The sequence below is a fragment of the Colias philodice genome, chromosome 3, assembly GCF_061535455.1.
Source record: "Colias philodice isolate Cphi_HAF_F1 chromosome 3, ilColPhil1 Martin Lab GWU primary, whole genome shotgun sequence".
Taxonomy (NCBI): Eukaryota; Metazoa; Arthropoda; class Insecta; order Lepidoptera; family Pieridae; genus Colias; species Colias philodice.
In genome coordinates, this window is record NC_143088.1 from 8,113,119 (window position 1) to 8,130,865 (window position 17,747).

The window sequence follows — 17,747 nt, forward strand, 5'->3', positions numbered from 1 at the left end:
GAGCATGAAAATAAAAATGATTTTTTATTGTTGCCCCACCCTGAGCCCATGGTCATAGGTCCCATAGTCACTATTCCACGCGAACGAAGTCGCGGGGACAGCTAGTAGACAAATATAATCAGAAAGCTTTGAACTCCTAAGCTCAACCATAAAAGATAGACATTTATGATGTCGGGAGATATTTTTTATATAATATGGAGAACATTTCTTTCATACTTGATTTCTGTGTAGCTTTAACCATTAAGATACACGCATTAAGAACGCACACGCGACGAAAGCTTAAAAATGGAGTTGCTGCTCTGCTCACGAATATGAAAAATAATTGTACCAAGTTTCGTTTAAATCCGTCGAGTAGTTTTTGTTTCTATAACGGTTATACAGACAGACAGACGGACAAACATTTTTGACGTCGATGTCGATCTCTAATCACCTCGTGATAGTTATTTAGGAAATATATTTCATGTGCAGAATTGACCTCTACAGATTTAATATAAGTAGGTATACATATATTTAGATTCCAATTTCCATGTAACGTTAAATTCGACTATACAATAACTAACAGACAACGCAGGTTACTCTCGTTTCCGTAAGTTGAGGCGGCTATAGGTCTACCAGAATCTGATGGCATATTTATATTTAAGAAATAAAAGATTTTTATGTGGCAACTTATTTGACAACTATCAAATTGGATGTCAAATTATTTGTCTTTTTTGCAGTTGATGAATAATTTTTAGGATTTTGTCTAAAAAATCTTCGAAAATGTCGAAAAAGCCGCTGCGATCACAAGCAAGAGGTGTTGTTTATAATGTGTATAGAAAAACATTCGATGAAGAAGGGTCAAACACATCACAATTTTCAATTTTGAAGATTTTATTGGTAAATTGGACTTACCCGTTTTGATACTATAAATTAAAAAATATTATATGTAGGTAACTATAATATTGTTTGTTGATTAGAATATAATTTTATGAAAACTTATTACAGGAGTTTCCAATACGGCTATTCGTCAAGTCCAAGCTGTCCAAGTCAATTTTATAATGTGTGTCTGTTAATACTTACGAAAATAAACATAGTTTTATTTTATTTTTATTTTATTTTCTAAAAAATTATAAGCAGTTTTGATCTACATTATCATTATATCGATATTTTCACATGGCATACTGGTAATGAATATACAAATATAGGTTTGTGTAAATAATAATATGTATTACCTGTATAAAAGTAATTTGTATAATTGTATATTATACATGTAAGTATGTACCTACATAATATTAAGTGGATATCTCATTATTAAGTACAGCCTATTGTTCACTTATGTAATGTGAGTAATGATATTGAGGACAAAATAAAAAATAAGCAGTATCAAGATCGTTCAGTCCATTTTCCCTAGGGTTGCACACTCAAAATTTTGATTTCCCTAATTGCCATCAGATTCTGGTTTACCTATACATATTCGGTCCTAATAACATGACTTTTTGTGAACGAAACGACAGCGCGGTTTAATTCGATGGCAACACCATCAGAAAAAAGGAAATATTTTTAACTTTGAAAAAATATTATGATTTACACTATTAATACTATTTTAACATTAACACAAAATATAAGACTGTGAGTGTGTAAAAATAAATCCAGCTAGTTTCACATCACACTTATGTTTATAATTAGGTATACGACATGAAAATATATTAATTACCAAGCAATAATCATACAGATAAATACTGAACAAAAGTATTAACAGTCAAAGAATTTTTTACTAACAACATGTAAATGATGAAGGAATAATAATTATCAACGAACTAACCTTTTTGTATTAGAGTCCCGCCTCGTGATCGAATTATTAAAACACGAAGATTTTTAAAAATGTAACCAATGAACACAATCAATATTAGATTAACTGTAATGGTGTCTAGTTTGACTTAAAATAATATACATCTACCCTCACTTTTAAAAATGTAGTATATTCACACGAATTATATAAGCGCACCTTATAGGGAAGGGAAGATTTATTATGGGTTAAAGAGTTAAATAAATAAATAACATAATTATATTTAAATTATTAATTTTTAACATTGTGTTCAGTAGTGATAACATGTAAATTGATTTGATTTTTACGAAATCTCATAGATGGCGCTGAATCAAATTTGTCTTTATAGTACTAAGATTCATTAAACAGTTTCTCTGCCCAAATTACGTAAATGACGTAGTTTTTATAGTGTAAAGCTAGATAATAGCATGGCTTACTCAAAAACAACATTTAAACATGAGTCTTTAGATTGTACGCTGTCGTAGTACACGGAATACGTAAGAAAAGTAAAGGTTCACAGCTCCTCCCCCGGAGGTGATAGCATGATAATATGTTTAAAAAAACCTCACACGACCTGTTAGTAATATTCATGCAAAATTTGAAGTCAATCTATGCAGTACTTTTCGAGATTAGCTCGGACAAACATACAGACAAACAGACAAACAGACAAACAGACAAACAGACAAAAATTCTAAAAACTATATTTTTGGCTTCTATATCGATTATAGATCATGGATTATGTATTCTTTTAAAAAAATATTCAATGTACAGTTTTGACTTTCCTACGATTTTATTATATGTATAGATGTTTCATTAAGTTTTATTTTTTCTTGCTAGAGGATACAAACTTTATATAATTATATTCTTTGATTATATTATATCAAATTTCATCCAAGAAATAGTTGGTTCGGAGTTAATCGCCAATTATCTATGCATAATTAAAACTTCTTGTAAGTATATATTAATAAAATTAAACGAATTTTCTATATAACTATACATTACATTTTTTACTACTAATTAGATCATTATTTGTATTATACGTGGTGTAGTTATTATATCATCTTATTATGAAGCTTTTATACAAAACTAATATACGTTGTGCAAATCACTGTTTGCCAGTTTTTTCTAGACAGCCAAAATACCTTTGAGTACCTATTATTTGCAAGCCACTTAAAAGCAATTTTTTACCGTTTTAGTCAAAAGACGACAAAAACTCAACCTTCAGTTATAAGTACAATTGATTGACAGTTTTTCCGTGAGGTTTATGTAAATTATCTTATGGCGAATTCACAGAGTAATTTAATTATTAGTTGAAAAATTTAAAATATGAGTCAAAATACATCAAAATGCTGTATAACTACGAACTATATTTAAGTTTAGTATTAAAGAGATGTGTCCATTCAATTAGCTTATAAATTATAATATATACGAAATACATATATTAAATCTCATGAGTAATTAAAATCAGAATACTAAATATTTGACGCGTGATCTTATCTTTACAAGCACGTGTTTCGGTTTACTCTTCATGCGGTATGCTGAGGCTCTAATATTTTTTACTCTATATTTAAAAGTTATACAAAAACGGTTACAGTTATATTTTTAAGGCAATATTTATTTTCTTATGGTAATTGTTCATAAGTCATACCCGGATATATGAGTAATATATGTCCGTATTTATGCAAAATGGAACCACTCGACAAATTTCGTTTTTTGCTTTTATTGAAGAATACTCATTCAAAAGTGGTCTAAATTCTTATACAAACAAGAACCACATGATTTTTACGTTGGAAACAAGGTATACTAAAAGCAGAAAGGAACCACCAGCAACAACGAATACTTACATATTAAGCAAAACCGAACCACAGCAGCACGGGACTGCTTTGTTCAAACAAATAAACGATATTACTATCATGTCATTTTATACAAAACAGATCCACACCTACTTGGTACCATTATACATTACACATATTTCTATTAATAACAATTATTTTTAATACACAAAATGGAACCAGGTTTCTGTGGTATGGTTATGCGTAAAATAAATACATAATTTAAATGTAATTTTTTATTGCAAAATAAAACCACAAGCATTCGGTTCTATTATGCATAAATAAATATTGTAAAACATCCTGAAACCCATCATCGCTATATGGAACCAAATGCCTTGACTTGTTACAATGCTTCTCATCTTTAAACAACGTATTTCAATACTTAAATAGCTCAAAGTGCAAAACTCCAATTTTTAAAGTAAAACGTCGAACATCTATCAATATAGGTGACATATTCAACGAAGTAGTTCGAATACGTGACGGTGTTATTTTCCTCCGCGAAGTAAGTTCTATTGTTTTTGTTAATTACCTTTAAAATTAAATGTGAAAATGTTTAGTAATAAATAAAATAAGCAAGCAATTGGTAAGAAAAGCATTGGAGACGAACACCGAAGATAATAATGAAGATACAACGGGTAAGTAGTTTTATTTAATGCATGGCAGGTACGCTTTATCCACTTTTGATTCATTCCCGATTGTGGTGTGATTTTAAGAAGATAGTTCATTAAGTAAGTGCAAGAGGAATCCTCTGTGGATTTACGTATTTTAACGACAATGTTGTTGTTCACGAAGGCGAGTCGAATTAAGAGTCATTTTGTTACGATTCATCTGTCATTGTGAGATGAAACTACTAAACCCTGTTTTAAAAAATAACTGTCGATGATCTAGGTACCTATCTACTATTTTGGTAAAATATGTTTAGATTCAGATTCAGTACAGTACATTCAGCCACATGATTGAGTGCATATAATTATTTGTTTGATTTTAAAACTCGCGCGGCCACTGTTTTGACCGGAACAAGGCCCTAGCCTGCGAAATTCAAAATTTTCACAAGTTTATTTAATTTTTTGCTAGGGTCACAAGTTTATTTAATTTTTAACCCTAAAAAACCCTAAAAATCATACGCAACAGTGCCACTGTTGCGTATGATTTTTAGGGTTCCGTACCCAAAGGGTAAAACGAGACCCTATTACTAAGACTCCGCTGTCCGTCTGTCTGTCCCTCTGTCTCATGAACCGTGATAGTAAGACAGTTGAAATTTTCATATGATGTATTTCTGATGCCGCTGTAACAACAAATACCAAAAAATAGAATAAAATAAATATTTAAGAAGCTCCCATACAATAAACCGTGATTTTTTTTTTGCCGTTTTTATAGATAATGGTACAGAACTCTTCGTTGCGCGAGTCCGACTCGCACTTAGCCAGTTTTTTGTACATGGCGCATGTTTATAAGAACTAATAATATTTTGCTGTCGCCATATACCTACGTATAAAAGCCACGCGGCTTTGTTTTGATTTAAAGCTTTTTTTTTACAGAAGATAACGAAGAACCTTATACGTCGATGCCTCTGGAGAAGCTTTCTTCACCTTCTAGCGATATTCAGTCCATATTACATCTCATTCCACAAGATGCACAGTTTTTATAACGGTCTCATTAGTGATGATGCAATAGAAGACCACATAGATGGACTAGACACGGTGGATTTCAAAATGCAATTTGATGATAACATCGAATAAACGTCCTCTATAAGTATTATTTTATATATTTTTTTAATTAAAGCTTTATTGCGATATTATAAATACATAGTTTCATTTATATCATTAAATCCCTGGGTTGTGGTTCCTTTTTGTATAAGAGAAAACCTATCAATTGATAAATGTTAAAAGGAACCACATGCACATTTTCTTAATTATCTAGAAAGTTTAAGAGTATTCAGAGCAAATTTATACACACATACTTAAATAAGTAATTTATCAATGAATTTAAATAAAATAAATTTTAATTTTTCTTCATCTAAGCGAGCTGCAAAAGTTTTTGTAAATCCTTTGATATCTCAGAAGTGCGTCTTTGCTGGGTGGTTCCTTTTTGCTTAAATACGGACATATATAATTATTATGTATTTTTTATATTAGTTACCACTGTTGCAGTATCAGGAACCAAAAATAGTATTTAAAATTGAAATTGTAAGACATTTTTTTTTGTGTAAGCATTATTGTAGGTAGTATAATATATACCTACTTAATAATTAAAAAAAATATTAAATATTTTGCCAGAAATTTTTTTTATTTCTCAAATGGGTGATCAATATTAAACTTCTAAGAGTACATTATGTGTAAATAGACTATAATATAGATTATGATGATATATGATAATGATGTGTGACTTACTTGAATTTACAATAAAGACCGTTGGAATTACTACCGGGTCCGTCAGGTAAATCTTTCGCTTCCACGAGTACAATATTTACTATTGACGTCCATGATTTCTTGAGAACTTCAAACTTTCTATTTTTCAACAGATACTGAAATTAAAACAACCTTTGAAATTATTAATATACAATTTTACCCTACATTATGTATACGAAAGTCTCCTTTGTTTAGTGACAAAGAAAAATTAATATGCAAATATGGTTCTTGTTTCGTTATTGATGCTATTGGCACAATCTAGCAGGTTATGAATAAAATATTATTATTAATATGTATACTTATTTGTGCATTAATAATAATAATTAATTCCTAATACAACAGTGTCATGACCGCAAAGTCTTTAAATTCAATTCTATAAACAATGTCGAATTGATTTTCAGATCATTTAAAATTATTTTATATGCATTATAACTGGTAGGTATTCAAGTGAGGATTGAGTGTTTGATAATCTTCTTATATATAAAAATGAATCGCAAAATGTGTTGGTAAGCGCATAACTCGAGAACGGCTGAACCGATTTCGATAATTCTTTTTTTATTATATTCCTTGAAGTACGAGGATGGTTCTTATGTAGAGAAAACGTAAATATTATGTACCACGGGCGAAGCCAGGGCGGACCGCTAGTATTTGATATATCTATTATACGTATATTCTTTAAACCGGTCACTATCAAAACAATAGTTCTCGCCAATTATTTGCAAGATTTTTTGAACGCTTATTAAGAAAGTAAACATAGGTTATTAATAATAATATAAATAAATAATTTTAATCTGCATAATTTAAATGAAATATAATATTTACAATAAAGTTAAGTAATAAGTATGATAGGTGATATGAGGAAATCTTTGCGCATCTCGGGAAAGATGTTATAGATAACTTATCTGACTTTTTACTATTGCGTCGTGTAAAAATTTTGTGATTCTTGATAGATTAATAAAATTATAATAACGTAAATTAAAATAAAATGTGCCAATGTGTTAAAGTTGCCTATAGATACTTAGAAAACATGGAATTTCTAGTGCCGAAAGATCGGCATGTTTCATCAGAATTTCGTAGCTGGGTACTATTTTACCTTTTGAACTTTCTTCCCGTGATCTCTCAGCAAAGTCAGCCCATTGCCAAAGCGGTCCATAATTTGACTTGGGACTGCAAGCGCCATGGGCGATAAGGGGTCCATCACCAGGCCGTCCGGTATCGGAATTGACCTACAAAGAAAACAAAAGTTTTATAATCGGTTTCACAACTTCGGGATATTTTTTTCTTTTTTTATTATCTGTCATATTAACAAATAATGTGAGTGTTAATGTATAAAATTTACATTAAAATGTGACAAGTTAAATATAAAGGACCTTTTCAGCCAGGGGTGAAACAGGTCCTTAATGTTTTAGAAGTCTGTTTTTCCTTGTATTCTCTTACAATTTAAATCTGTACATACCTATAAGCAAACTTATAGAGTTCATGGTGGAAGATATAAAATGCAAATTAGGTATTTCCAAATTAAAAAAGAGCCCACGCTAAATCACATTGATTCCAATCTCACAAATAAGTACGTACCACCAATCATTTTGGACGGGGTTCACCGTTCAAGGCGATACCTGTTTTATTCCGCATAAAAATTTGATTAATTAAAATAACAAGTTTTTTTAAACAGAATATGGTAATCGTATCGGTTTATTACCAAAACATTTCCTAATTACCATTTTATTTTAATTTACGTTATTGCACGATGACAAACTTATTGCACGTCTATTATAATTTTCCGATCGCTAAAATACGTTTATTTTTTTTATTATTCTACAAGTGTTCCCGCCATGACAGGCTCTATCACGTATGACTCGGTTAAAACGAACTTATTTGCCAAACATAGTTTTCTAATTTTTTTTGAAATTTGTTTCATCACTCAAGAAGTTTTTCCATTAAATCGTATCAAATGAATGTATAGATATATCGCTTACGACGATAAGAAAGAAGTAAGAAATATATATGTTATTTTTCCAATTTATACATGTTTCAGTTGCAACGTAAGTTCTACGCCTATACTAGTAATGACGTCCGATTTTATAACTAAAACTACGTCAGTATTTAACGCAACACCATATCTCATGTAATAAACCACTTAAAAGGTTGTATGTGTTTACACGTTACTATTTACTTTATAAAAAAAAAAAACATTAAAAAATCTTTAGAATTTATATAGTGTAGAACTATTTTCTATATTTCATAGGCAGATAATGCCCACATCTGTGAATATAATTCAATATTTTATTAATCTGCTAGCATCAACACCAATTCTAATTAATGTAAATCGATCGAACATTTTGGCACTGTTTCGTAAATACTTTGAATATAACATATGCGACGTATATTTGGTGCAATCTAAGGATAACTTGATTCTTAATTTGACTAGTCGAGGTCAGTCGACTTCTATTTTGTAAACTATAATTTAGTATTTGAATTTGATATTTTTGGTTTTATGGCATGCAAATGTTTTATCTTTGCTTTATAAACTATTTAGTATTTATTTATATAAGTATGTATGTGGGTAGTTTTCCAATTGAAGACAAAACCATGAGAAACTGAGATTTTTAAATGAAACATAATTATCTAAAATACGGAAACTAAAATATAAAGTATCAAAAAATAAATATAATTCATAATCATCGAGATATATGTACTACGTACGTAGTACATATATCTCGATGTTCATAATGCTATTTTTTATAGTAGGTAATATGTTATGCAGTTTACTAATTCAACGCATAATATAAACATTTATTAAAGCACAAACATAAATCGTAACATTTAGAGGTAAAAAATAAAATACATGTGATTTATCATGTATCTTAAACGTAATTAATTTTCTTGATGTCGATATACAAATAACATTTAAAATCGATTAACGTTCTATGATAATTTTGAGTTCGCTGTATTGATCTGAAGAAATCAAGGGTTTAATATTTTAATAAACAATAGTTTTAAAAATAGTTGATATAGGTAAGTATGAGTAGAAAAAAAATATAAACCAAGAATTTATGATCAAATGAGCATCTGAAATTCGATCTTCATTTTAAACGCTTCAAGCGTTTAAACGACGTTTAAGGCTGTTTGACCAAGTGCGGCTAACGAATACTAATACATGCAACCACCGACGGTTTTATCTTATTATTTACATGGTAATGATTTGATTTTCTTCACGATACATATGTGTGGTGAATTTTAATGTATCGATGTTTTCCCTGAAGCCTTCACAAGTTATGCGATGCTCAATGGAGAAGGAAAAATTTGAAATGCGATAACTCTTTCCAAAGCAGACAAACTTGTTCTCATGTAAGACAATTCTTTTAATAAGCATTTATTTTTTAAAAATGCATTTCTGTCCACAAATTATCATCTGTATATGGTTTTAATGCCAATTTATCGAGGAGGAAGACGCGAATTCGATGTAACAATGAGAAAAGAAAGGGTCTGTATATCGTGTTTCATTGTCATTTCCTCGAACAAGCGAGCATGCCGCACTCAATATGCCGGCGCAGTGTGCGGCACCATGACCTTTGTGGCTCATGGACAAGCCGAACGGCCTCTCTTATCCGGTCATTGCTTTTTGTGCCATCTTCCATGATGCGTTTAAGCTTTATCATACAAAAATCAGACTGTGAAACTGTTAATTTAATAACAATAATAGGAAGCTCAAATGAACGGTGGCGTGTCACTCGATTCATCAATAGTAATTTTAATATCATTTCTCTTACTTCACTTTTTTATACGTCGTAAAAAGTGAAGGTTAATAAACTCTTATGTTCACTTCACATTGATACCGTTCGGTTCTTTATTTATCGGCGTGTAAATGATGTTGCATAATAAATCATGCATCAAAGGCGCATCCCTTTGATGCATGATTTATTATTTAATTATTACTAATTAGTAATTACTATGAGCTAAATTCGTGTTTGTCCCATACGATAAACTGGTCTAATCTATGAGTTCCTATTGTTGTTTATTAGGCCTATTATATGGAAAGTTTCGTTAATGTGATCGCAATATGCACCATATAATGTTATGCAAGGCAAGATTTGTAATTCAAAGTCTATCTTTAATATGCACCACATTACACAACAATACAATATCCTTAAGCGAGGTTATCATTTGATCCCTTTGTATCCTCGACCAGTGACAGTCCATGCATAATAGAGTTTGGGTTGTTACAATGAACAATACCGTGTAAAACAAATAAATAAGCTGTGAAGGTAAAAGGTTGCACTTGCAGGTATGCATGTAAGCTCCATATATGTTAAAAACAATGTCAATAATCATCATTACATATTTCATTGCTGTAATTACACCGTTTAATTACACGTTGATGGCATTTGTGATTTACTTAAATGCTCAGGTCACTGAAATTTATTGAATGACCCAAAAACTGAATTAATATGTACCTACCTAATAATGAAGAATGTTACTAGGTATGCCAAATCCCTTGAAATTGTGTCTCAGTAAAGCCTGTATGTATACAAATACACTAGTTTTTGTCGTAGTCAAAAATACCAAGTAGTTTTGATTTTATACGCATTCAAAGTTTCGAAAAATATCGAGTCCCGCTAATAGTCACGTGACCGCTTGTGACGTCACGTCACAACGCACCGCGCGGCCGCGTCCCCGCGCGGTTTGTATAAAGCAAAATTACCAATCTTCTATTGGATGATACGTGTAATATTCAAGACCAAATCTAAAAAATAAAATATATATCAAACTAGATGATATGTTCAACGATTCTGTTTAATCAAAAACATAAAATATTAAAATTTACTCGATAAAAAAAAATCACCAAGTTAGCTCTAATTTTCACACTTTTACGTTTTCTACTTGACATGGTAATACTTATTATGATTTTTTTTTCATAAACAATTATATTAAAACATTTGCAAGATATTTGTCAGAGCATTTTGTGTAATTACTTTTAGTTTTGGTTTTATCTGCGATAATAATAAGTAATATATTATATAAATATATATACCCTGTTTTTGTTTAATTCTTCCCCCGACCAACTTATATTTTAGTATAGTTCTCCATATCATTCTCAACTTAAAACAAGAAAAAATCTTACTAGCCATCTACCTATACTTAGCCCATACGAGCAGAGCAGAAGCACAGTCTAGTATACAAGTAAATAAAAACAAAACAATATATACAAGTAAATATAAACTGTATATTAAAACTTGTATAGAAAACAAAGGATAACGCAAAACAGCTGCAATGTTCTCAAAATATTATAATATGTATGTAGCTTACGTCCTTTGCAACTATAAAAAACAACTTATCCGGCGAATTGGTAGTTGTATTTTTACATTTAGGAACAACACATGATTTTCTGGTATTTGGATTGGACATTTTTAAAAGTATTTAATTATAATTTCGACGGCACGGGCGCGCGATCGCTAGCGGACTGAGTGAGCCAGATTGAGCGTGTTGTAGTGTGACGTCACACCATCACCGGGCGTTTACAACTTCTTTTACTTCTAAATCGGAAACTAATTGACGTATCGAAGTAATTTTTTCACTAGTATTATTTATTTTTGACAGAGAATATGGAGTGCTAATAATCAAAATTAGTGAACATTCTCCATTTAACATTAAATATTTTAAGCAAACGTAACTAGGTCTTTCTTACTCTTATTTTTCAAAATAGAATATTAATAAGGTATTAAATTATTAATGTATAACTTGAACTATTATCAAAATATAAGTTGAACTATTGAGGTCGTTCGATTTAATGTTGGATTAAATATTCGTTTGAGGCCTAGGTAGTTATAAACTCGTAAATATTTTGGCAATTTCTCCATTTCATGGATTCATTGAATATGGGCGCATAATATTCGGAAGGCGGAAGGTCAATAGAGCATTTTTAAACTCTATAAATGGTGAAAAATAATCCTTGTAAAAGGAGCCTGCTACGTCATTCGGTGATATTACGCAGGTACGTAATTAAGATTGATTCAGTTTTAAGGTGATGAATTAATTTTTCTAACATTTACGGCCCTTTTCAAACCTTCGTAATTTTTATATTATTAAAGTTGTCGTGATGAAAATTCTTGACAAGAAAGTTCAATAGTAACACAATACGTCTACCGTTTTAGAAACATGATTCCATGATATTTTCTCGATAGAAAAAAAATACAAAGTTAGCATTGTAATTTTTTTTCAATCTCTGGCATCTTCAAAATAACAAACGTAAAGTTACGACTCTTTGGATATTAACTATAAAATATACAACCTATACGTCTACCGTGTTAGAATTTTGAAATATGCGATGGTTTTGAAATAAACAAGAAATACTTGAAATTAGCGCGCGACCAGCCAATATAGCGAGAGCCGCCCTGTACCTTCCTACCCCGATCGCTGCACGAGTCATTCCCGCTACGGCCGTCACACGGGGAACTTGTGTCGCTCGCGCAATCGTAAACAAGGGTGACAACACGATAAGACAAAATGAGACAAATGGGGACAATAAAGAAAATAAGAAGAAGAAACATAAATGTTGGAGGAAAAAGAATGCTTACAATTGGAACAAATTAATGAAGTAAGTTGGTTTTATTTTAAATTTGATGATAATTGTATTATAGACGATGTTTGATATGTACCCCTGTTTTAAGTACATAACGAATGTGTAAGATTTTTTCATTTATAGCATAAATAATCTGTTCAGAAATCCGGAATCCAGAAGGAAAATAAACCCACTGATTGTTCACAATGTGAATCCACTCCTTCGTAAGTACCTTTATTCAGTCAAAAATGTATGTTATCAAAGCTCTACTGGTTTTATCGCATGATTCCATTTTTAGCAAAAAGCAACAAAGTGCAAAGAAATAAAAAATCATGGTGAACTTAGTGGAAGTATGGTGGACATAATATGGAACAGGAGCTCATTGGAGTAGTATTATATTTAAAAAAAATACGAAATAATTTCAAGAATTACATTTCTTAGAAGGTGGTAGATAAGTATGTTGTATAAAGAATTTGATGTTGATATTTATTTCATTTATACTTACTACACCTGTGCGGGAAATTGTTTAGTAATAAAACAGGTTTATATTCATATTTACATAGTAATGTGAGTTTTCATTTCGAAAAATTTTGTGTAAGTATATTAAATTGAGTTCCTGGGTGATCTGGAAACACAATTGGGCCCGGAAGATGGCGCTGCAGTCACTCCTCCTAATGACATGAACCGATTTGGATGAATATTTGTGTGCACATTTCATTTTTGTGGGATGATTGGTTGATTCGCTTTCACATTAGCTAATATTATGTATTTTTGTTGTTAGAAAGTAAACTTAATTAAATGTTTATAATACATTATTATTGGTATAAATAAGCCAGTGTTCGTCTCACATTGCTGTACCTGCCTACCTACCCTACCAGGGCGTAACTTTGTTCTGGCTATTTTATTTTGATTATTTGTAATGAATAATTACAATTATAATAGAGTGCAAAAAATAAATCTTGTGTGTTTTTTTAAAACAATTTTTTTATTTCGCATCAGTTTTACTGTATTAGTGATATCTTCCACTCTTGACTTTGACTGAGAAGAATTAGGGTTTATAACTTCTTTCAGAAATATTACCTTTCATTTCTGGGCATGACGTAATATCTACGTCAGCATCAAATTCTATCTAAAATCTAAATCCATTCAGTAGTCCGCGTTATTGAGTACCATTTCATTTTTTCAGAGTAACAATATTTTTTGTTATTTTAAAGATTATTTATAACCTGTATTATTTTGTAATAAAGTAAACATTACGAAATAATAATAATTATTAATAATGTCTAAGTAGTTGTTAAAAAGAAGATTATTTGTTTATAAGCAAGAAAATAAAACCAATAAATCAACAATTAAATATATGTATAAGAATATTATAACTGTATGACGACTCCATACATGTTTGTCCCGAGTCGGCCAGCGGCAGCGCGGCGAGTTTGCAAGAATGACTTCGCGCACACCCGCGTTCGCGATAGCGAGCTATTAGACTCCGCCCGCCAAGCAGTGGATTTTTTTTTGTGTATCGTCTTAAGTGCCGAAAATTTCCGCCTTCTTAATCGTCTTTAGATTCGATCTACCTACAGATATTCACAGGTTTCTGTAACCTTTGTCCGTGATTGTTTATAAGAACTTGGGTCTGTAGTCATAATGTGCGCATACGTTTACTATACAAGAAAAACCCTTTATTTCGGTCATATACTTAAATTTAACGAAGATAAAAGCCATTTTTCAAAAAATATTTATTAACTGTGCTAAAACAGCTCGCAGGTGTCATGGCGTAGGCGTAACGTCACTCTATAGTAAATACGTCATTATCTGTACGCTTATCGAAGAAAATGAACAAATTATTTAATTAATATGTGTTATAGAAACGAATTTCAAAGTTTATAAGTGGTGTGCAGTATTGCAGTGTGAATCCACATAAAATAATGCCCAAAAAAGTATTAGTAATTGTTCCAACCGAGAAAATAATAAGAAATGATTGTATAAAGCTCGCGCGGAACCACGTATTTGCGAATTTGCAATTATATTTCTGTTCTGAGTCGATAAAGCATACGTGAAATAATAGAAAATAAATAAAAATACGTATTCTCAGCATATTCTTAGCAACGAAACACACCTGACGTGAAGTTGTTTACATAGGCTTGACGTCACGCGTGTTTCAGTCAAAATGGCCGACTGCAGAATTTCAATGTTTTATTTTATTGATAATCTCATTAATCTTAATGTTTTAAATATTTCTAAGTCACTATTTTTAATTTATTTATTATATATTTTCCCTTAAAAACACTAATTCGATTATTTATTGATACTGTCGTCATGCCTATTCTAGAGGTCACATGGCTTTATTTATCTCATTACGCTAACATTAGTGTTATGTGTCTGTAATGATAGTAAGTTCTATGTGATGTAAATAAATAGATAAATAAAAATAAATAAATAAATTCACTTTTATAGAAAGACTAAATTATGAATCTTATTCAAATTTTCACATCGATGTTAGTGTTGGTATGATTTTTCCAAATAACACTAACACTATGCGACGGAAGACTAAAAATTTCAATTTTGAATCATACACGGTGACATCCTTTCACAAAGAAAAATAAAATGTACTTTAAAAGGTCATATTGCTTGTAAAAGTCATGTCCATGTCATGTCACAGTAACTCTACATTTGTGAACATTCATTAACTTGACAAAAAATCATAAGAACAATACGGATTTAAAGTGCTCTTTACCAGTTTATAATGATGCTTTCAACCAAAGTATAAAGAGAACTTTATTTCGATGCAGCTACTTTTCGTAATAAGCTTTTTCTATAGAACTATACAGATTTATCTTAAAGTTTTTAGGAGTTATGATTGTATCTATGAAGATGTTTTTTATTTTCTTTAACATATATGAAATCCAAGAAAATCTTCAATTTATTTTAAATTTCCTACTCACTAAATTAAATTGTAATACATATTGACATGATTTTTAAAGAGCGACTATGGAGTTTCTTGCCGGTCCTTCTCCATCATTGAGTTACTATGTACTACGTACTAGAGAGTACATCACTACTACACTATTTGTAACAAGAGTTAGAGTCAATCGTCTCAAACCAATTTTTTTTGTTACATTGATTGGTTTTAATTGATAAATTTATTCATATTTTTTTATAAGATAAACAATATGTATTTGTTACATTGATTGGTTTTAATTTATAAGTAATAAGAGGCAGAATATCTACAAAGTGTATGACTCACTAGCCGCCTAGCGCCGCCGCGCTTGTCACACAGATTTTGTTCGTGGTGTCCTCTCTATACGCAGTAATAATACCTCAATGTTCTCCATAGATACTTTCCGAATCGGTGGTAAATTCAAAAGTGCTTTTATAAGAAGTCTTATTGAATAAATAAATGTTTGAGTTTGAGTTTAACCTCGAGTTTGTTTAACTTGTTCCTCGAAAAATAGGTTATCTAACAACTAAATAATTTTTCAAATCGGATACCAGTAGCTCCTGTGATTAGCGCGTTCAGTCAAACAAACTATTCAGCTTTATTATATTAGTATAAATTTTTCAAATCGAATTGTGTAAATTTTTTATCTTTAAATTTTTTGGTTTAAAGACCTAATTACAAGCATTTTCACTAACACGTGTATATAATGGACTTACAAAATATAATTCGTCGAATTGTTTTCGTGGGAATCGTTTTTTACATAATAATTTTAATGAATAGGTTACATGAAAATCTAATTAGGAAAGATATTTTTTTTTGTGAAAACCATGGAGTTTAACGTAATTCACATTTAACATAAAATTAAAAACAAAGTTGTTATCACGTGTATCGTATTTGTTTATCTTTTTTAAAGCTCCTTGATTGATAAGTGTTTGAGTAGATAATTAATCAATGTCATGTCATAGCAGAACGAGAGATAAACAGCTCTGAAGTGATATTCATGTACCAATAACCTTCAAAATTTTATTATAATTTTGAGACAGGCCCTTAATAGTAAGTATATAGGTATTTGTAGTGGCTTTAAAAATAATGTGGCGCAATACTTTTTCGTCTCCAAATAATACCTATAGCACTATTAACGTCATACTATGTTTAGTTTCTAAATTCTATGTATCTATAAGATTTGGGTCTTATTAAATATACAGGGTGTAATCGTTAAGTGTGCACAGGCGATTATTCCGTAACTATTACAGATATCAAAAAACTTTAAACTGATATCGTAAGTACATAACCTAATGAGTAAAATGGCCATAATATTTTTTTTTAATGAAACGAGAAATATCTAAAAAATTAACTTGAAACCCTCCCATACATTTAGTATGAGATACGAATATCCCATGTACATTTAATATGAAAGATTTTAGCTTTTTCTTTCTTGTTTTGGTTTTCTGCTTTATTTACTTCGCAAATTTGAAGGGAAGTTCATTTAGAAACTGTAAATAGAGCTCCTCATTGTATTGCACAATGAGGACATCACTTCGAAAATCTGCTATAAATACAAAATGTATGAGAAATAAAATGTATGGGAGCGTGTAATGTAACATTTTTGGATATTTCTCGTTTTATTTTTAAAAAATTATTATGGCCATTTTACTCATTAGGTTAAGTACTTTCGATATCAGTTTAAAGTTTTTTGATATCTGCAATAGTTACGGAATAATCGCTTGTGCACACTTAACGATTACACCCTGTATATATAGGTATATATATACAAATGCTGAAATTTAACGATTTCCTCTTACGTATTTAGTAAGTATCTGCCAATAAAGCGTATAAAGAGTTTTTTTTATTCTATGACGTTGATAGCCGTTTGGACTCACATTTTTTAAAGATCGGTAATTTATTACGTTATTCCTATTTAATACTTAGATAATATGAAAAATATGGACAATATTAAGCTCCATTGTTAATTAAGTTAGTAGATAAATGTGCATATTTTTTTTAAACAGATCGACTTTAAAAAGTTTCCTAATTTTTTTTTTTACTTTTTCACTTTTTCCAACTTTTTTTACAAATAACAAAAATAATGCATGTAAGAATTTTTATCATGAACTTTGTTAATTTTACTGGTATTAATAATTCCAGGTATTAAACATTCTTTCTATGAAGGATAAAGTACCTAAGAGTTTAAAATATATCGTAACTG

The 17,747-nt window shown here is 30.3% G+C and overlaps 1 protein-coding gene and 1 long non-coding RNA gene across 5 annotated transcripts in view; one reads left to right on the forward strand and one right to left on the reverse strand.

Moving 5' to 3' along the window:
* LOC149489811 (multiple C2 and transmembrane domain-containing protein-like) overlaps positions 1-17,747 on the reverse strand; it is a 51,536-nt gene that overhangs the window by 14,696 nt on the left and 19,093 nt on the right. For all 4 annotated transcript variants that reach the window (XM_089714591.1, XM_089714590.1, XM_089714592.1 and 1 more), the window contains exons 2-3: positions 7,138-7,270; positions 6,027-6,160 (exon numbers count right to left, since the gene is read on the reverse strand). In XM_089714591.1, coding sequence (XP_089570717.1) covers positions 6,027-6,160; positions 7,138-7,270 — 267 coding nt within the window. The remainder of the gene's footprint in view (positions 1-6,026; positions 6,161-7,137; positions 7,271-17,747) is intronic.
* On the forward strand, positions 12,312-13,527 carry LOC149489812 (uncharacterized). Its single transcript, XR_016318394.1, has 3 exons — positions 12,312-12,639; positions 12,748-12,827; positions 12,902-13,527. It is a non-coding gene; the product is annotated as an uncharacterized LOC149489812 (long non-coding RNA).